Source organism: Chiloscyllium plagiosum, chromosome 5 (genome assembly GCF_004010195.1).
Source record: "Chiloscyllium plagiosum isolate BGI_BamShark_2017 chromosome 5, ASM401019v2, whole genome shotgun sequence".
NCBI lineage: Eukaryota > Metazoa > Chordata > Chondrichthyes > Orectolobiformes > Hemiscylliidae > Chiloscyllium > Chiloscyllium plagiosum.
Window position 1 is genome coordinate 2539255 of NC_057714.1, and position 16712 is coordinate 2555966.

The 16712-nt window shown below is 38.7% G+C and overlaps 1 protein-coding gene across 10 annotated transcripts in view; it reads right to left on the reverse strand.

The window, feature by feature from the left end:
• LOC122549662 (sodium bicarbonate cotransporter 3-like) overlaps window positions 1-16712 on the reverse strand; it is a 157912-nt gene that overhangs the window by 46956 nt on the left and 94244 nt on the right. For 6 of the 10 annotated variants that reach the window (XM_043689483.1, XM_043689481.1, XM_043689484.1 and 3 more), the window contains 5 exons: window positions 13287-13444; window positions 12693-12780; window positions 12237-12383; window positions 9085-9191; window positions 1623-1797 (listed from right to left, as the gene is read on the reverse strand). In XM_043689483.1, coding sequence (XP_043545418.1) covers window positions 1623-1797; window positions 9085-9191; window positions 12237-12383; window positions 12693-12780; window positions 13287-13444 — 675 coding nt within the window. Of the gene's footprint in view, window positions 1-1622; window positions 1798-9084; window positions 9192-12236; window positions 12384-12692; window positions 12781-13286; window positions 13445-13617; window positions 13621-14144; window positions 14202-16712 lie in introns of all 10 variants that reach the window. The other 4 variants (XM_043689478.1, XM_043689485.1, XM_043689479.1 and 1 more) reach the window with 2 other exon arrangements.

A 16712-nucleotide genomic window follows, 5' to 3' on the forward strand; every position in this document is an offset into this window, starting at 1 on the left:
ATTAGGGCTGGGCAATAAATGCTGGTGTAACCAACATCACCCACACGCAACAAAAGAATTAAAAAAACACATGAAATCAAATAGGAATTGGACATAATGGCTTTATCCAATGAGTAATGATGGCATGAATGTAGAGAGTGGTTGAAATAAATAATAGAGATAAATTTAAAGAAAAAGGGAACAGGTTTTACAATTATATATTTAGACAAGGAAAAGCAGAGAGGTTAGAAAGAGTAAACATCAGCATAAATTATCTGGTCCAAATGGACAATTTATGTGCTCTATATCCAATGCAATGACTCAGAATATTGTGAAGCTACTTATCAATCATGTAATTTTAAACAGAATCATCAACTTCAGGCTTCACCTCAGAAGGAAACGGCATTTCGTAAACTCATGCTTGTACAGTGATCTGCTTTCATTAATGGCAATGAAGAACCAAGGTTCCTTCAAAAGCACTTTGCAAACCACCATAATGTTTGAAGGTCAACTGCAGCAGATAGATGGGATCATCACCACCTAGTTTCCCCTCCAAGCCACATAATATCCTGATTTTGAACTACATCACTGTTCCTTCACTGTCAGTGGGTCAAAATCCTGAACTCCTTACCTAACAGCATTATGGATGCGCCTACATTACATGGAAATTGCGTGCATGGTGGCTTTTAAGGTGATTAGGGATTGGCTATAAATGCAGGCTTTGCTAGCAATGCCCACATCTCAAATATTAAAATTGATTAAAACATTTTGTGCTGCAAAACGGCATAAATTTTCTTTAACACAGGTTTATTTTTCCATAGACATAAGAACAACAGTAGACCATATTGCACCTTGATTCTGTCCCTCCAGTTCACAAGATCGTGGTGATTTGGATTCTACCTCCGTTCATCAGCATCGATTCCATGCCTTTTAACAATGCTGCCCAGCAAAATCTTTACCCTGCACTGCTTTAAATGAAAGAAAGATTGCTGCCAGACTGTCACTGCCTTTTGCACATAATAAACCCTTAAACTACTTTCCTGAATAATCATAGAATCCCTACACTGTGGAAATAGGCCATTTGGCCCAACACGTCCACACCAACCCTTCAAAGAGTAACCCACTCCAGACCCATTCTCCTACCCTATTATTCTACATTTACCCCAACTAATGCACCTAACCTACGTATCCCTGAACATTATTGGAAATTTAGCATGGCCAATTCATTTAACCGGCATATCTTTGGACTGTGGGAGGAAACCAGAGCACCCAGACAACACGCAAGCAGACGCTGGAGAATGTGAAAACACCCCACAGACAGTTTCCAGAAGGTGGAATCGAACCTGGGTCCCTGGCACTGTGAGGTAGCAATGGTAACCACTAAGCCACCGTGCCCTTAGTTATATCAGTATTTCCAGCTCCCCAAAACCAGAAAAAGTTTTTCTCTCTCAACAATTTTTTCCCCAAAATCTAAAATGTTCAAACAAATCATCTGCAGGGAATAATTATAAAAAAAGGCTACCTGGTTTGAGAAAATTATAATAAGAATATCATTCTTGGTAGAATTCAATCCTGTAGAGTAAACAGCACAAACTAAAATCATAAAGATCATAAAAAACTATATTCATGTCTTAGATACTCACTATATTGTTATCAGTAGCTTCCCCTAGTAACCCTCCAAATGTGATGACAGGAGACATGCAGGCACAGTAAAGGAAAAGAATAGATGCCAAGCACTGCAGGCTAAATGCGTCTTTGAAGTCACTCAAATAGAATGGCGATTTTCTTTTGATGTCACGAATTAAGCCACCAAAGAACCTGTAGGGATTAATTTAGCACTTTTCATAAAACATTTGAATCTAGAATTTTATCTTAAATGTGAGTAGAAGACAGTGGCACAGCATATTTAACACCACCAGATGGGTCGAAATTACATAGGATAACAATCACAGATTCCTTACAGAGAGTTAACAAAGAATCCAACTTTAAGATTAGACCATTAGATGCAAGAGCAGAAGTAGGCCATTCAGCCCATCAAGTCTGTTCCCCAGTCAATAGATCATGGCTGATCTGAATCCTCAGCTCCACTTTCTTGCTTGTTCCCTGTAACCATGGATTCCCTTATTAATTAAAAAGCCTTCTCTTTCAGCCTTGAATATACTTCATGTTGCAGCCTCTGCAGTAAAGAATTCCACAAATTCACTACCCTCAGAAGAAATCTCACTTCATCTTTGTCTTAAATGAGTGACCCTTAATTCCAAGATTACACACTCTTGTCCCATATTTTCACACAAGGGGAATCCTTCTGCTACTACTCTGTCAAATCCCCTAAGAATCCTGCATGCTTCATAAGGTCACCTCTCAACTTATAAATTCCAACAAGTATATGCTCAAATTGACTCATCCTCACTATATAAGACAGTCCCACCATATCAAGTATTAGCCAAGTGAACTTCCTCTGGACTGACTCCAAGGACAGTATATTTTTCCTTAAATAAGGGGACCAAAACTGCCATCAGTATTCCAGCTACAGTCTGACTAGCCCCTTGTATAGGTTTAGCAAAACCTAGCGCTGGAAAAGGCAAGCAGGTCGAAATGTCAACTCTCTTGCTCCTCAGATGCTACCTAACCTGCTGCGCCTTTTCCAGTACCACACTTCAACTCTGACTTTCCAGCATCTACAGTCCTCTTTATCTCCTTTTAGCAAAACCTCACTACTTTTATACTGCTATGAAATAAAGACAAATATTCCATTTACGCCATGTTGCCTCTCCTTAGTATGTATAAATTCTCAGCTATTACATTCTTTGTAATAACCTCTAACATTTTCCCAACAAATGTTAGCTTAGCTGGCTTAGTTAAATTATAGTTACTTGAAAAGCTGCCAATCCTTTGAGTTTTTCAGAATTTAAAGATTCCTGGGGGATTACTACAAGTGTCTATATCTGTAATAACTTCTTCTAACATCCCAGCATAAATCCAATCAGATCCAGAGGCCTATCTTTAGTCGCACTAGTTTCTCTAGTACTTTTTCTCTAGTCATTGTTATTGCATTCATTTCCTCTCCTCCTTTTACCCTTTGATTATTTAGAAATTTTGGAATGCCTTTGATGTCTTCCACTGTGAAGACTGATGTACAGTATTATACAATTCTTCTACCAGCTCCCGGTTCCCTATTATTTCCCCAACCTCATTCTCTAAGGGACCTACGCTCGCTTTGGCTTCTCCTTCTTTTTATATATTTAAATCTGATCATACCCAACAATCATCTTCTGAATAATAAATTCCAAAATTTGAGTTAAAGATAAGAAAACTCAAATGTCAATGCTGATATAAAAACAATAATGTAACACATACAGCCAGTTTCTCATATGGTATGGGAAACATGTAATTTGTTACCACCTTCAGCAAGAAGGATGCTGAATATACCTTTAGTCCCCTGTGCAAACGGAGGAATAATCACTGCACTTTTTGTAGAAGCTCAGACGGCATACAGCTACTTAAGAACAAAGTTTTTATAGCAATAAACATTCCAAATATTTTAAACTTAACTTACTATTTTGAAAAAATTTTGTACATTAACCCCAAGGTTTTTAGTTTAGAAAGCATGAAGGCATGATAAAATCTGAAGAAATTGAATTTACCCAATTATTTTCTTTGTTTAAATATAGAAAAGCCAGAGGTTTTGAAATTTTATTTTCCCCACTGAGTATGATAAATACAGATGGCTAAGAATAGAAAAATGAATAACTATAAAATTTCTCTATTGCTCTACACTCAGAACAAAAAGGAAAAGCATGTCAGCTAGCAGCTTCTACAGGTGAATAATTATTGCAAAAACAAAACACACAAAATAATCATGAACGAACTTTTAAATTAGGCACATAAAAACCTGACTCTTTTGGCATCAATAAAACTCTCTCATTTAAAAAACCTACATAAACTCTGCAATAGCATCACTGTCACCAACATTCCTGGGAAACCTACAGGCACATAATTGTCTGTTTTGACGAACAATAGAATTAGCATTTACTTGTTTAATAAAAAAAGAGAAACTAAAATAACAGCATCCCTAGAATATGATATTACCAATTGCAAATAAAATAGACGTCATGGAGTAAATTATGACTGAATGCTGGAAAATTAGTTTTCCTGAAGAGAGAGTTAAGAGCAGCAAGGAGGGGACATGAAAGGTCCTTAGTCGGTAGGATTAGGGAAAACCCTAAGGCTTTCTATAGGTATGTTAGGAATAAAAGAATGACTAGGGTAGGAATAGGTCCAGTCAAGGATAGTAGTGGGAAGTCGCGTGTGGAGGCGGAAGAGATTGGGGAGACAATGAATGAATACTTTTCTTCAGTATTCACTCAGGAACAGGGCATTGTTGTCGATGAGAATACTGAGGCACAAATAAGTAGAATGGATGGCTTTGAGGTATGTAGAGAAGAGGTGTTGGAAATCCTGGAAAAGGTGAAAATAGATAAGTCCCCTGGGCCTGATGGCATTTATCCTAGGATTCTCTGGGAAGCAAGGGAGGAGATTGCAGAGCCATTGGCCTTGATTTTTATGTCCTCTTTGTCTACAGGAGTAGTCCCAGAAGACTGGAGGATAGCAAATGTGGTTCCCTTGTTCAAAAAGGGGAGTAGGGATAGCCCTAGTAACTATAGGCCGGTGAGTCTCACTTCTGTTGTGGGCAAAGTCTTAGAGAGAATTGTAAGGGATAGGATTTATGCACACCTAGATAGGAATAATGTGATCAAGGATAGTCAGCATGGTTTTGTGAAGGGCAAGTCGTGCCTCACAAACCTTATTGAATTCTTTGAAAAGGTGACGAAGGAGGTTGATGAGGGGAAAGCGGTAGATGTGGTATATATGGATTTTAGTAAGGCGTTTGATAAGGTTCCCCATGGTAGGCCACTGCAGAAAATACGGAGATATGGCATTGAGGGTGAGTTGGAGGTTTGGATTAGGAATTAGCTGGATGGAAGAAGACAGAGGGTAGTAGTTGATGGCAAAGTTTCTTCATGGAGTGCCGTCACTAGCGGTGTTCCGCAAGGATCTGTTTTGGGACCATTGCTGTTTGTCATTTTTATAAATGACCTGGAAGAGGGGTTAGAAGATTGGGTGAGCAAGTTTGCGGATGATACGAAACTCGGAGGAGTTGTAGACAGTGAGGAAGGATGTGGCAGGTGACAGCAGGATATAGAGAAGCTGCAGAGCTGGGCAGAAAGGTGGCAGATGGAATACAATGTAGCTAAGTGCGAGGTGATTCACTTTGGGAAGAATAACAAAAAGATGGGGTACTGGGCTAATGGTCGGATACTTGGTAGTGTGGATGAGCAGAGGGATCTTGGTGTCCATGTACACAGATCTCTGAAAGTTGCCACCCAGGTAAATAGTGCGGTGAGAAAGGCATATGGCGTACTGGCTTTTATCGGTAGAGGAATTGAGTTCCGGAGTCCTGAGGTCATGATGCAGTTGTATAAAACTCTGGTGCGGCCGCATCTGGAATATTGTGTGCAGTTTTGGTTGCCATACTATAGGAAGGATGTGGAGGCACTGGAACGGGTGCAGAGGAGGTTTACCAGGATGTTGCCTGGTATGGTAGAAAGATCGTATTAGGAAAGGCTGAGGCACTTGGGGTTGTTTTCATTGGAGAAAAGAAGGTTTAGGGGTGACTTGATAGAGGTGTACAAGATGATTAGGGGTTTAGATAGGGTTGACCGTGAGAACCTTTTTCCACGTATGGAGTCAGCTATTACGAGGGGGCATAGCTTTAAATTAAGGGGGGGTAGATATAGGACTGAAATTCGGGGTAGGTTCTTCACTCAGCGAGTCGTAAGTTCATGGAATGCCCTGCCTGTAGCAGTGGTGGACTCTCCCTCTTTATGGGCATTTAGGCGGGCATTGGATAGGTATATGGAGGATAGTGGGTTAGTATAGGTTAGGTGGGCTTGGATCGGCGCAACATCGAGGGCCAAAGGGCCTGTACTGCGCTGTATTCTTCTATGTTCTATGTTCTATAAACCTGATACATTTGTCGGAGGGAGCACAGCGAATAAGAGAAAAAGATTCCCAAGGAGTTGAACAAAGCCAGTGAGAAGACCCATGGAGACTGGGTATGTTTTATGTGTGGATAATATATTTAAAACATAGATAAAACAAGTTCAAAATATTTAAAGATTCATTGCTTTACTTTGGCAAGAGGTGGAGGCAATGTTGTATTGTCAGTAGATTAAGAATCCAGAGAAACAGGCCAACATGCATGAAGACATGGGCTAAACTTCCACCACGGCATATGGGGAGATTTGAATTCAATTAATAAAAGCTGTGTTATATTCTTATTTATGCTGACCCTTAGACTGGTGTCAGTTATCATAAAAAAAACTGGTTAATTAATCTCCCTGTCATCCTCACCTTGTTTGGCTTCATTTATACAGTAATGTGGTTGACTGTTAACTGCCCTCCGAAGTGGCTTAGCTAGCTCAGTTGTTTCTGACTGTTACAAAGTCTGATAAAAGGAATATAGACACATAGAACACCCAGAAATAACAATGGCAGGCAGCCCCCCTGTCTACTCTGCAAAGTCTTCCGTACTAACTTGGGGGTGCTTGTGCCCAAACTGGGACAGCAGTCTCAAAGACTAGTTAACAGCCTGATATCATCATACTCAAGGAATCATAATTCTCAGACAATATCTCAGGCACCATCACCACCCCTTGGTCTGCACTGTCCATAGGTTAATACCAGAGGTGAAACACAGTAGCAATCAAAATTAAACTGCACAAGCCATACAAATTCTGTGGTTGCAAAAGCAGGTCATAAACTAAGAGTTCTGTGACAAGTAACTCACCTCCAAACTTGCCAGTAGCTGTCCATTACCTGCAAAGCCTAAATCAGGAGTGTGATTGAATAATCTCCACTTGCCTGCACGAGTGGAGTTTCAACAATACACATGCAGCTTGACAATATCCAGCACAAAGGAGCTGGTTTGATTGACACTAATTCCTTCCACCACTGAAACAGTGTTAACCGCATACAAGATGCATTACATTTAAAGTCAGGTTCTTTATCACCTTTCAAACTGCAACCTCTACCAGCTAGAAGGACAAGGGCAGTGGATATATGGGAACACCATAAATATGGGATATATGGACGCACTACCCCAACTTGGAACCAAATCACTATTCCATCACTCTTACTGGGACAAAATCCTGGAACTTCCTCTCTCACAGTAGTGTGTCTCCACTTAATACACATGGTTTATAATGGCTCTGGGACAATTAGGGATGGGCAACACATGCTGGTCTAGATAGCAGTGAATGAAGGAATACTAAAAAACTAAACAGGTTAGACAGCATGTGTGGGGAGAGATTAGTTTAGATCATATTTCCAGTCTGGGACTGCTCATCTCATCCAAGCTGAGCATTTGTTGAGCATTTCATGTTTTCACTTCTTGGAAACAACTTGGATTTTAATTTGAAATAAGAAAACAGGGATGTCAAGAATGTTGATTGAGAACGACTGTACTGTTTATTGATGTAACGTTTTGAGACAAATTAAGGAACTGTGTCACTGAAGGCATTGCCAAAAGCATATTTGGAACTGGACTTAAATTTGATGCATTTGGAAAAAAACACATGGCTTTATGTTGTACGTGTTGAAAAAATGATATGGAATGAAGTTAAGACACCTTAAACATGCAGTTTTCTTGCATTATAAAAATACTGATTTGGCCTCAATTGGACTATTCTGTCTAATCCTGAGTATCACACTCTTGGAAGGGTATGAAGGAGGTTATCAGAGAGAGTGGGGAAGATTCAAGAAAAGGATTGCAGGTAATAAGAAACTTGGGTTAGGTTGATAGGCTGCAGAAAGCTGTTGCAGTTCTCATTAGAGAAAATACGAGGAGTCATGTTAAGAGTTGGTCAAAACCCATGTCGCTCATTTAGGAAGGAAGGAAAAGTTTCTATTGGCAGAAAAGTCAAGAACTAAACACCAATTGTTATTGCAAAAGAAGCAATTACAACATAATGATGAAAACCTTTTTTGTTGCAATGTAATGTGAGTAGGATCTGGAATGCCTTAGAGTGCATGTTAGAGGTAGATATGATCATGGTTTTCAAAAGGAAGATAGTTTGAAGAGAAAAGGCTATGGGGGAGAAAAAGACAGAGTATTAAGACTTGCAGATTGGCGCCGACAGAGTCTAGGAGCTGAATGATTTCCTTCTACGCTGTAATGATTCTATGAAGGAAATAAAGATTGTCAACATCTCATTGAAAGGGTTGGAGTAAATACAGATCAATAATTCAGCTTTTGAGGGACTGGAACTTGTCAGCGCTAATGGAATTTGAGGATAGTTGATTATTATAGAGTACAAACAGTAGATGTTAAAGTCTCCTAATGAATATGATGTGAAAAATAACTCAAACTTCAGAAGCCACCTCTGGAAATCGTGCCTTGCTCATTTTAACAAAAACATACCTTAAGAAGGAAATTGCTTCCCATGTTAAAAAAAAATCTTCCTCCATATGTCCCCAGAAATGTTCCACAATGCATTTATTTTTCAATTTCCTTGTGCTGCTACATTTTTATCGTACTAAAGGTTAAATATCATTTGGGTAACACTGAATGCCACAAGTCACAAAATACTAACTACCTAGGCTCATATTTGCATTTATCCATGAAGTTACAAGCTGAAAACTAAAACATCATGCAAAATACTCATACACTTACCATAATCCCAGAGGACTATTAGGCTGCTCTCTCATGAAAGAGAGGCGATTGGTGATGATTTAACCAGAGGGTCACCTGTTGGCAGAGTATCATTCAGTTCCTGTACTGGCTGGTGTGACCAAGAACGACTCTCCTTCTCAACCTTTCCCTTCACCAAGGTTTGTGATCCTCAGGTTAAACCACCACCAGAAATCTGTCTAATGAGACAGCAACAATATAATGGTCCTCTGAGACCATGGCAACTTTATCTTTGCTTTTGAGTGTCCAGATGAAATAAATGAACAAATCAGAGTAAGTGAGTACTCCAGTCAATGTCGTACAATTATGCTAACTTCAAAAAGGAAAAAAATATCTTCAAATGGAAAACAAACCTTCCAGTGCGTTCAAGTTCTGGCCCAGTGTGATGCTCTTCATGATTTGTGGTTCCACTGGAAATTGGTGGACCATTTGGAAGGGGAGGGGGGCACTTCCGTTTTTCCTTTACATAGCAGATAGAGGGAAGAAAAGATTATTTTACAAATAAGCTTTATGATTAGATTAGATTACTTACAGTGTGGAAACAGGCCCTTCGGCCCAACAAGTCCACACCGACCCGCCGAAGCACAACCCACCCAGACCCATTCCCCTACATTTACCCCGTCACCTAACACTACGGGCAATTTAGCATGGCCAATTCACCTAACCTGCACATTTTTTTTGGATTGTGGGAGGAAACCGGAGCATCCGGAGGAAACCCACGCAGACATGGGGAGAACGTGCAAACTCCACAGTCAGTCGCCTGAGGCAGGAATTGAACCCAGGTCTCTGGCTATCCAAAGATTCACAGAATATATTCTGATCTGATAATTCATAGTCCATGATTCAGTTACAAAGATAAATTTAAGTAGTTTTCTGGATTAAGTACAATATACTAGCATTCAAGTCAGAATTCATCACAAGTTCATCTTTTAACTGCACCTGATAAGGGAATGATGTGAAGATGGGGAGAGTTCAATATTCATATGATTTAGAGCATAACTTGATAAAGAGTGGGGGAATGAATTGAGAAAGTGATAAGCAACTCTAGCTTGCAGATAATTAAAGTTTGAAGATAAACATTGTTTGGCTTTATGTCACAGTTGGAAATGTAAACACTAAATAAAGGATTGCCCAATTGTCAAGGCACAAAAGCTAGCAATTTTGGGAAGAAAGTTATTAACAGTATGAACTATTCATATAGTTTGCAAAATATGATTGTGTTGAAGTAAACCAAGTTTGGTGGCATTTCTGCTCAAATAATTCCAAGGCACACCAGTTTGCCGTAGGGATAATGATTCAGGGCAGAGCCTTGGCTTAGAATGTTCTTCTATTGAATGAAGTGTTTGCTGACAGAAGCAAGCAGTCCAACTTGAATATCATGAGGGAAATGCATCTAGAAGATTTACCTTAGCTTGCAATTAGAAGAAGAAATTTAAAGACAGCCTTTTGGTAAAAAGCAATTAGCTTGAATAGTCAGATTGTAAGGCATACAAGAGGTGTAGAAATTGCCTGGGAAAAAAAAAGGAGTCAATGCAACTCCAAAGCCTGCACAAGGAGCTAATACAGGAAAGTATTTCTCATGGAGAGATTAGCTGTTCAGATCACTCTTTAAACTGCTATATGCTACATCGGGACAAACCTAAATGTAATTCATTTTCTTACAAGTTACTAACTGTAAACTAACTCTGATGTACCACTTTAGATGGGAAAAAGACAGACAACACAACAAAACATCCCAAAACAACACATCCACTTTAATATACAATATTAAGTTTGCTACCTACACATTAGGTGGTGGCCTGGAGGTATTATGACTAGACTATTAATGCAGTGAGTCACGAGTGTGGAGCTGGAAAAGACAACATCCAAGGAGCAGGAGAATTGATGTTTTGGGCATAAGCCCTTCCAAAAGAATGAGGCTTGTGGGTCGGCAGAGATAAATGGGAGGGGGTTGGGGGTAACTGAGAATGCAATGGGTAGATGAGGGTGGGGGGGGAAGGTAATAGATCAGAGAGGAAGGTGGAGTGGATAGATGGGAAAGACAATGGACAGATAATGGGCGGCATGGTGGCTCAGTGGTTAGCACTGCTGCCTCACAGCACCAAGGTTCTAGGTTTGATTCCAGCCTTGGGTGACTGTGTGGAGTTTGCATATTCTCCGTGTCTGCGTGGGTTTCCTCCGGGTGCTCCGGTTTCCTCCCACAGGTCCAAAAATGTGCAGGTCAGGTGAATTAGCCATGCTAAATTGCCCATAGTGATCGGTGCATTAGCCAGAGGGAAATGGCACGGGTGGGTTAATCTTCGGAGGGTCAGTGTGGACTTGTTGGACCGAAGGGCCTGTTTCCACACTGTAGGGAATGTAATCTAAGAAGGAGGGCAATGCCGAGTTGGAGGCCTAGGGATTTTTGGGGGGGGGGGGGGGGTGGAAGGAGGAAACTGGTGAAGTTCACAATAATTCCGTGTGGTTGCAGGCTCCCAAGATGGAAGACTAGGCATTCTTCTACAGGTATTGAGTGGTTCGAGTTTGGCGATGGAGGTGGCCAAGCACCTGCATGTCCTCGGTGGACTAGGAGGGGGGAGTTGAAGCGTATTAATGCAGTGACCGGTAATGCTCTGAAGACCTGGGTTCAAATCCCACTATTTCATGGCAGATGATGAAATTTCAAAATCAATGATAATCTAGAATTAAGAGTCTAATGATGATAGACCGCAAAACCATCATTAGTTGTCCTGAAAATCCCATCTGGTTCACTAATGTCCTCTAGAGAAGGAAACCTGCCATCTTTCATTTGTCTGGCCTACACAGACTCCAGATCCACAGCAATCCAGTTGACTCTTAACTGCCCAGTGAGCAACTGGAGATGGGCAATAAAATACGGTCAGGTAAGTAATGCATGTATGAAGGTAAAGAAAAACATGGTATGCAGTTCACAGTTAACCCAATCCCATACTCACCAAATATCTTTCCATGCAGAGTCACTGAATTGGTATCAGAAACAAAAGTGCTGGTTAAAAATTTACACTGAAGCACAGGTACTCTGTGGCCAGCAAATCCATTTTAGCAAATTGTGCCCATTCAGCACTAAGATTTCAACTAGTATGTTTTTGGAATAGCAAATTTTACTAGAAATAGCATATTTGTCAGCAATCTGAAGGAGGATATACATCTAAGATAGAATAACAAGCCTTTCTTCTTGAAAGACATATTGACTGGCCTGTTGAGTTCTTAAAACATTTTCTACTCTTATTTTGAATGCATTTTTGTTTGACATTTTACAAGGCTGCATTCAAATGCAGGAAGTGAGTGCCCAAGAATTTTGTACATTAACTCACAAGCAAATTATAAGACAAAAGGAAAGCGTGACTCAAGTTTTAACATCTGAGTGTTATAGTTACGAACTTGCTGAAAAGTAACTTTAAGTCCATTTTGGGGTGAAGAGTCCAAAAGTATTATAACATAAAAGAAGAAAGTTGAATTTTATTAGGCTTCAAAAGATGATTCTCACCTGTGAAGGAACATTTTTTGGTGGTTCAATTCGGATTGAAGGATCCCACTCTCCTGGTGGAAGAACAGTAACTTGATCTAAAAATTCATCTATTCCTGCCAGCAGGTCTGTTCGATCTTTTGCTTTATAAGCAACATCGTGGAAAACCTTAATAAAAACATGCATGCGCATATTTATACATTTTCACATTAACACTAGTTTTCAAGTCATACTGATTATTAACTTAAAATTGTAATCACTGGAGTGATTCAGCAGACTTCACCAGGCTCCTGAACCAGAGACATCCAGTAACTCTAAAAGTAGTTTATTTACCATTATAATTGACTTTCTTTTAAATAAAAAGCAGTCATCTCAGGAGATCTGATCTTCCCAATAGTTGAATTGGGATCAATTAGAGCTCTGAGCAAAGTTCCAGTATAATTCTAGCAGACACCACCTTCAAAAATTCCAACTTGCCTCATCTGTCATTAGGGTAGCTATTGATCTACCAATTTCATGGTATTGCTGTGCTTTACCAGATGGCCCCAACATAAGAAACAAAAACCTAAGAGGGTAGAAAAATGTATATTAGAAAGTAAAACATTTGTTTGCCAGGTATCATTCAAATGTTATCAAATTACTAGTTTCTCCTTGCAACTAAAAGCTACTTAGCATATTACACTATTATTGTAGTTAACAATTATTGTCTGCACATGCATGTCTGAAATTGTGGTATTAGTGCAAGATGCACTTTTTTGGGATTGATAAGACCAATGCTGCATCTCCCAGACTGACTATTACTTGGGAGAACAAAACCTTCAATATATATTTTACACCAGCACACTTTGCAAAGCACTACAAAAGTACAATTAAAACAGAAAAACAAATACATAGTAATTGAAAAACTTTGGAAAAAATCTTTAATCATGTAAGCATTGAAGCAAGGTGTTGTCGATGGATCTGCAAAGGTGAAAATGCTTTCTTATTGTCAAGGAGCAATTTAACGATGATTAAATCAAAGTTATGTATATTTATGATAAAATAAATGATAATCTTTCATGTCAGTTTCACCTGGTTGGAATTGGAACTTCTGTAAGTCCTGTAAGAAGAATAGCAGGCGACAGACGAATAAAGGCGATGATGGGTCTCTCAAGGAAGTTCACTTCTCCCACCAAGACATTGGAAGCCTCAGCACCAGGTGGAATCTTTTTCATGAAATTCATGTCCACCTACAAATGACATGATTGGGATGGGACATTTTAAGCAGTTCAATATTATCTTTTAAAAAAAAAGTTACCTAACACTTGAACATGAAATGACGCACAACAAGCCTAACCTAAATTAATTTCAATTTGGATGCTTTTGTTGTGCACATAGCAATTCAGACATACTAAACCCTCACCTTCTGGAAATGATTTTTCATTACATCGATATGCAGCATAGATTGCAAAGCACTGGTTTAGTTTCAATCAAGTGTAAAATCAGGAAACATGCAAATTTAGAGCCTGATCCAAACACTGGGCATCTTTGGGACTCCAGTCTCAAATATATTATTTAGAAGTTAAAATCTTTTTAAAATTTAAACTGATAATATTTTAAGTAGCATTTGTTTTAATCCAGTTTAAAGGTTCAATTTTATATAGTGGGGAATTAGGATTCAAGATCTTAGCATTACATTATATTTAATTGCCAATATTTGAGTCAACAAATATCTATTGTTAACTACTACAAATTCATTTATTAACTAAAATTCACATTAATTCAGCACAGCTAAACTAACAGTTGCTGCATATATATTCATGCTGATAGATAACCATCACCACACATAACTGAAGATTCAACACTGGCCAATATCAGTAAAAGCACAGACACACAAACCAAAACAATGTACACGACAGTACATCAGAAGCTAAAGAACTAAAAACTTACTGTTGACCTCCTGAGTCTCATACCAAGCGTGACACAATTACAGTGCCAGGACTCAGACTCCAGTCCAACCAGGAGTCAAGGAAGGCACATTTTTAAAAAAGGTCAATAAAGGAAAAGCAAAAAAAGGGGAAAACAAGAAAAAAAGTCATAATAGAGATGCAGGCACAAATATACCTGCTTCAAATTGCAAACCAAATAATTTACAAAAAGCAAGCAATATCCATGACCTAATTACAGCTAAGAAAACATTTCTGAAATCAAACTTGAAATTTTAAGTTAACTCTGGAAATACTGTAATACATACTAACAAAGATGTTATTTCTATAAATAATTTTAATCACAATGAACAATACATTTTTGTTTGTAAGCACAATTATTAATTTTTATTCTTCATATGATCCAAAGTAACAAATATCTGATTTATACCACGAGTCCCAGGGCAGTACGGTGGCTCAGTGGTTAGCACTGCTGCCTCACAGTACCAGGGTTCTAGGTTCAATTCCTGCCTGTCTGTGTGGGTTTCCTCCGGGTGCTCCAGTTTCCTCCCACAATCACAAAGATGTGTAGGTCACCTGTAGGTCAGGTGAATTGGTCATGCTAAATTGCCCATTAGTCAGGGATAAATATAGGGCAGGGGAATGGGTTTGGGTGTGTTTCTCTTCGGAGGGGAGGTGTGGACTTGTGAATGCGTTTAAATTTATTTACATCATCAACTCTATTCAAATAATGAAATAAAGCCTTTGACTTTATCCCAATGCATTTTTTGAAAAGAAATTAATTACAAAAAGTATTTGGTTAGATACAAAAAAAATGTTAAAACTTGAAAAGGTAAAAATCTAATTGCACACCACCCCCCCCCCCCCACCCACCCCCAACTGTCAAATCTCTTAAAAGATGATCAAATAAAAACACTTCAAAATTTCGACTCTATCCAAATCCTACTACATTATATGAGTTGCATGATCCAAAAATTAATATTAAAGAATTGTGAAATACCATAATTATTTTTAACCTAACCTACCATTAAAACAAATCTACCCAAATTTTATTTAATTTAGAAATGGGTAAATTCCTTTCAACTACTGTGTCCTCTGACCCACTTAATTTCCCAAAATTTCAACTGTGCATTACTTGGTCATACATACAAATGTGCTATAGGTGGAGTCAAAGCTAGAAAGGCAGTTACAAGCCATGTATTCCATGATGCCACCAGCAGCATATCAGATGAAACTCTGTTTTAGTGGTGTTTTATAAATTGCAATATACAATTTTATTGTGTTGCTGTATAATAATTAGAATAATTTTGGGTTCCTGCAGGGAAAAAAAAAGGTCAATTAAATGGATGAATGACCTTGCTGAGATTCTCAGTTCAATTAATAGATTGTACTTAGCAAGCAAAAATAAAACTGAGGAAAATTTTCATTTATTCTGTGATGAAGTATATTATTTTTACAGTGTGTACCAGTTTTTACATTAGATGTTGCATAGCATATTCAATTACATTCCTCAATTATCCATACTGGGAGTCTTTACAAATACAGACAGTTAATATATTAAGAAAACAGAAGTTGCTGGAAAAGCTCAGCAGGTCTGGCAGCATTCTTGAAGATAAATCAAAGTTAACATTTCAGGTCTGGTGACCCTTCCTCATCAGACCTGAAATGTTAACTTTGATTTCTCTTTGCAGATGCCGTGAGGCCTGTTGGGTTTTTCCAGCAACTTCTGTTTTTGTTTCTGATTTACAGCATCCACAGTTCTTTCAGATTTTAGTTAGAAAAATGAGTTGTGTGACAGGAAAATTGTTGGAATTCTTGTTCTTTCTGATAGATATTAATTGCATATGTCAGGGGACAATTTGAAAATTTGCTGAAGATATGAAACTCAGAAGCATCATGAACTTCAAGGATGACAGAATAAACGAAAAAGGACATAGACCAATTGGTGAAATGGGCAGGTGAAATTTGACAGAAGTGACGGGGGGGGGGGGGGGGGGGGGGGTTCACTTTGCTAAGGGGAATTCTGAGACACAATACAAAGTGTACAGTTCTCAAAAGGTATCTTGAGAGACCTGGATATAATTACCAAAGACAGTAGAATAGGTTGAAAGAACATTTAAAGTATACAGCATGCTAGTTTTTACTAAGTGCGTAATGTATAAAATCAAGGAAGTAACATCAGAGCTTAAACAGAACATTGGTTGAGGTCAACCAGAGTTCCGACCATCGCACTTGAGGGGGGTTAGAGAGGTGCAAAAAAGATTCACAAGAATAATTCAAAGGATGAAGAACTTCAGTTATGTAAATATCAGATGAAATTGGGATGTTCTTGGAAAAAAAACTCATAAGGGGCATGGACAGTAGACAGCAAAAACTGCAAGATCTAAAAGGGCAAAGATTTAAAAGATGGCTGGTCAAAGAAGCAATGGGAACACAAGGTTTTTTTGTTAAAAAACATAAGATCACTGCTGATCTGGCTATGACCCCAACTCCATTTGTTTGTCTGCCCATAACCCTAGACTCAAAAATTTAATCGAACTGTCTCTTGAATAAATTCAATGACTGAGTCTCC